A 4,927-nucleotide genomic window follows, 5' to 3' on the forward strand; every position below is an offset into this window, starting at 1 on the left:
AAACCCCGTGAAAATATCTTGACAAATGAGCAATTAATGGTGACTTTTATAGTGTAAACACATCATTCCTCTACAGATGTAATGCACTGTAGGAGCGAGTGACACTGTACCAAGATGGCCGCCCTGTATACACACCGCTCTAGTGGGCGGCAGCAGTCGATGCGGTGTCTATGTATATATGTCTATGTTTATGCATGTCTATGGATACATATCTATGGATATATATATATATGTATATACATGTCTATGGATATATATCTATGTATATAAATAGAGATTATTATTATTATTATTATTATTATTATATAGACGTCACAAAGTGAGCTCACAGCGCCCCCTTCAGGTCACACTCAGTTCTACAGTCCAACACCAGTTTCATCACAACACAAACTATTTGTTCTTTTAAATGTTCTTGATTTTAACGTTATTTCGTGTTGTACTGGTTTGTGTTTGAATTAAAGAAGAAAGAAAGAACCCAGATGACAGTAAATCTTTGATTTTATTGAACTTTTAAACCATCAAAGTGAACAATTCAAGTCCGATCACGGATTCTTTAGTGACGTCATTTCCTTCCTCGAACCAGGTTCAATTTTTCAAACGTTATCAAGAGAATAACTTTATGCAACATTTAAAAAATGTGAACTGCTGTGTGTTTTTATTGTAAAGCCGTTGAGTTTCATTCTGTCGCCTCATCGGTGCTTCGTCACTTCCTGTTTCCTTCAGGGCGCGATGACGCACTTCCTGCGGCTGCGCGCGCTGCTCTGAACGAGCAACAGAGTCTGGAGCTGAAAACAAAACTTCTTCCGGTGCTGAAGCTTCTGTAGAAGCAGCTGCTGAGAGTTGAACTCCATCACCTCCTGCAGATGATGATAACTATTATTAGTTATTTATATATACTGCAGATGATGATAACTATTATTAGTTATTTATATATACTGCAGATGATGACAACTATTATTAGTTATTTATATATACTGCAGATGATGATAACTATTATTAGTTATTTATATATACTGCATGATGATGATAACTATTATTATTTATTTATATATACTGCAGATGATGATAACTATTATTAGTTATTTATATATACTGCAGATGATGATAACTATTATTAGTTATTTATATATACTGCAGATGATGATAACTATTATTAGTTATTTATATATACTGCAGATGATGATAACTATTATTATTTATTTATATATACTGCAGATGATGATAACTATTATTAGTTATTTATATATACTGCAGATGATGATAACTATTATTAGTTATTTATATATACTGCAGATGATGACAACTATTATTAGTTATTTATATATACTGCAGATGATGATAACTATTATTAGTTATTTATATATACTGCATGATGATGATAACTATTATTATTTATTTATATATACTGCAGATGATGATAACTATTATTAGTTATTTATATATACTGCAGATGATGATAACTATTATTAGTTATTTATATATACTGCAGATGATGATAACTATTATTAGTTATTTATATATACTGCAGATGATGATAACTATTATTATTTATTTATATATACTGCAGATGATGACAACTATTATTATTTATTTATATATACTGCAGATGATGACAACTATTATTATTTATTTATATATACTGCAGATGATGACAACTATTATTAGTTATTTATATATACTGCAGATGATGACAACTATTATTAGTTATTTATATTTACTGCAGATGATGACAACTATTATTAGTTATTTATATATACTGCATGATGATGATAACTATTATTAGTTATTTATATATACTGCAGATGATGATAACTATTATTAGTTATTTATATATACTGCAGATGATGACAACTATTATTAGTTATTTATATATACTGCAGATGATGATAACTATTATTATTTATTTATATATACTGCAGATGATGACAACTATTATTATTTATTTATATATACTGCAGATGATGACAACTATTATTATTTATTTATATATACTGCAGATGATGACAACTATTATTAGTTATTTATATATACTGCAGATGATGATAACTATTATTAGTTATTTATATATACTGCATGATGATGATAACTATTGTTATTTATTTATATATACTGCAGATGATGACAACTATTATTAGTTATTTATATATACTGCAGATGATAACTATTATTAGTTATTTATATATACTGCATGATGATGATAACTATTATTATTTATTTATATATACTGCAGATGATGACAACTATTATTAGTTATTTATATATACTGCAGATGATGATAACTATTATTAGTTATTTATATATACTGCATGATGATGATAACTATTGTTATTTATTTATATATACTGCAGATGATGACAACTATTATTAGTTATTTATATATACTGCAGATGATGATAACTATTATTAGTTATTTATATATACTGCATGATGATGATAACTATTATTATTTATTTATATATACTGCAGATGATGATAACTATTATTAGTTATTTATATATACTGCATGATGATGATAACTATTATTAGTTATTTATATATACTGCAGATGATGATAACTATTATTAGTTATTTATATATACTGCAGATGATGACAACTATTATTAGTTATTTATATAAAATTCATGATGATGATAACTATTATTAGTTATTAATATATACTGCAGATGATGACAACTATTATTATTTATTTATATATACTGCAGATGATGACAACTATTATTATTTATTTATATATACTGCAGATGATGACAACTATTATTAGTTATTTATATATACTGCAGATGATGACAACTATTATTATTTATTTATATATACTGCAGATGATGACAACTATTATTAGTTATTTATATATACTGCAGATGATGATAACTATTATTAGTTATTTATATATACTGCATGATGATGATAACTATTATTAGTTATTTATATATACTGCAGATGATGATAACTATTATTAGTTATTTATATATACTGCAGATGATGACAACTATTATTAGTTATTTATATATACTGCAGATGATGATAACTATTATTATTTATTTATATATACTGCAGATGATGATAACTATTATTATTTATTTATATATACTGCAGATGATGATAACTATTATTATTTATTTATATATACTGCAGATGATGACAACTATTATTATTTATTTATATATACTGCAGATGATGACAACTATTATTATTTATTTATATATACTGCAGATGATGACAACTATTATTATTTATTTATATATACTGCAGATGATGACAACTATTATTATTTATTTATATATACTGCAGATGATGACAACTATTATTAGTTATTTATATATACTGCAGATGATGATAACTATTATTAGTTATTTATATATACTGCATGATGATGATAACTATTATTATTTATTTATATATACTGCAGATGATGACAACTATTATTAGTTATTTATATATACTGCAGATGATGACAACTATTATTATTTATTTATATATACTGCAGATGATGACAACTATTATTATTTATTTATATATACTGCAGATGATGACAACTATTATTAGTTATTTATATATACTGCAGATGATGACAACTATTATTATTTATTTATATATACTGCAGATGATGACAACTATTATTAGTTATTTATATATACTGCAGATGATGATAACTATTATTAGTTATTTATATATACTGCATGATGATGATAACTATTATTAGTTATTTATATATACTGCAGATGATGATAACTATTATTAGTTATTTATATATACTGCAGATGATGACAACTATTATTAGTTATTTATATATACTGCAGATGATGATAACTATTATTATTTATTTATATATACTGCAGATGATGATAACTATTATTATTTATTTATATATACTGCAGATGATGATAACTATTATTATTTATTTATATATACTGCAGATGATGACAACTATTATTATTTATTTATATATACTGCAGATGATGACAACTATTATTATTTATTTATATATACTGCAGATGATGACAACTATTATTAGTTATTTATATATACTGCAGATGATGATAACTATTATTAGTTATTTATATATACTGCATGATGATGATAACTATTATTATTTATTTATATATACTGCATGATGATGACAACTATTATTATTTATTTATATATACTGCAGATGATGATAACTATTATTAGTTATTTATATATACTGCAGATGATGATAACTATTATTAGTTATTTATATATACTGCATGATGATGATAACTATTATTATTTATTTATATATACTGCAGATGATGACAACTATTATTATTTATTTATATATACTGCAGATGATGACAACTATTATTAGTTATTTATATATACTGCAGATGATGACAACTATTATTAGTTATTTATATATACTGCAGATGATGACAACTATTATTAGTTATTTATATATACTGCAGATGATGATAACTATTATTAGTTATTTATATATACTGCATGATGATGATAACTATTATTATTTATTTATATATACTGCAGATGATGATAACTATTATTAGTTATTTATATATACTGCATGATGATGATAACTATTATTAGTTATTTATATATACTGCAGATGATGACAACTATTATTAGTTATTTATATATACTGCAGATGATGATAACTATTATTATTTATTTATATATAATGCAGATGATGATAACTATTATTATTTATTTATATATAATGCAGATGATGACAACTATTATTAGTTATTTATATATACTGCAGATGATGATAACTATTATTAGTTATTTATATATACTGCAGATGATGATAACTATTATTATTTATCTATATATACTGCAGATGATGACAACTATTATTAGTTATTTATATATACTGCAGATGATGATAACTATTATTAGTTATTTATATATACTGCAGATGATGATAACTATTATTATTTATCTATATATA

At 23.7% G+C, this 4,927-nt stretch overlaps 1 protein-coding gene across 1 annotated transcript in view; it reads right to left on the bottom strand.

The window, feature by feature from the left end:
* Positions 1–514: 514 nt before the first annotated feature.
* The window catches only part of il22ra2 (interleukin 22 receptor, alpha 2), a 9,421-nt gene continuing 5,008 nt past the window's right edge, over positions 515–4,927 (bottom strand). The window contains exon 5 of the mRNA XM_087802824.1: positions 515–857. Within this exon, the coding sequence (XP_087658950.1) occupies positions 720–857 (138 nt within the window). The 3' untranslated portion in view covers positions 515–719. The remainder of the gene's footprint in view (positions 858–4,927) is intronic.

This window comes from Callionymus lyra, chromosome 11, assembly GCF_982586985.1.
Source record: "Callionymus lyra chromosome 11, fCalLyr1.hap1.1, whole genome shotgun sequence".
NCBI classification, from domain to species: Eukaryota; Metazoa; Chordata; class Actinopteri; order Syngnathiformes; family Callionymidae; genus Callionymus; species Callionymus lyra.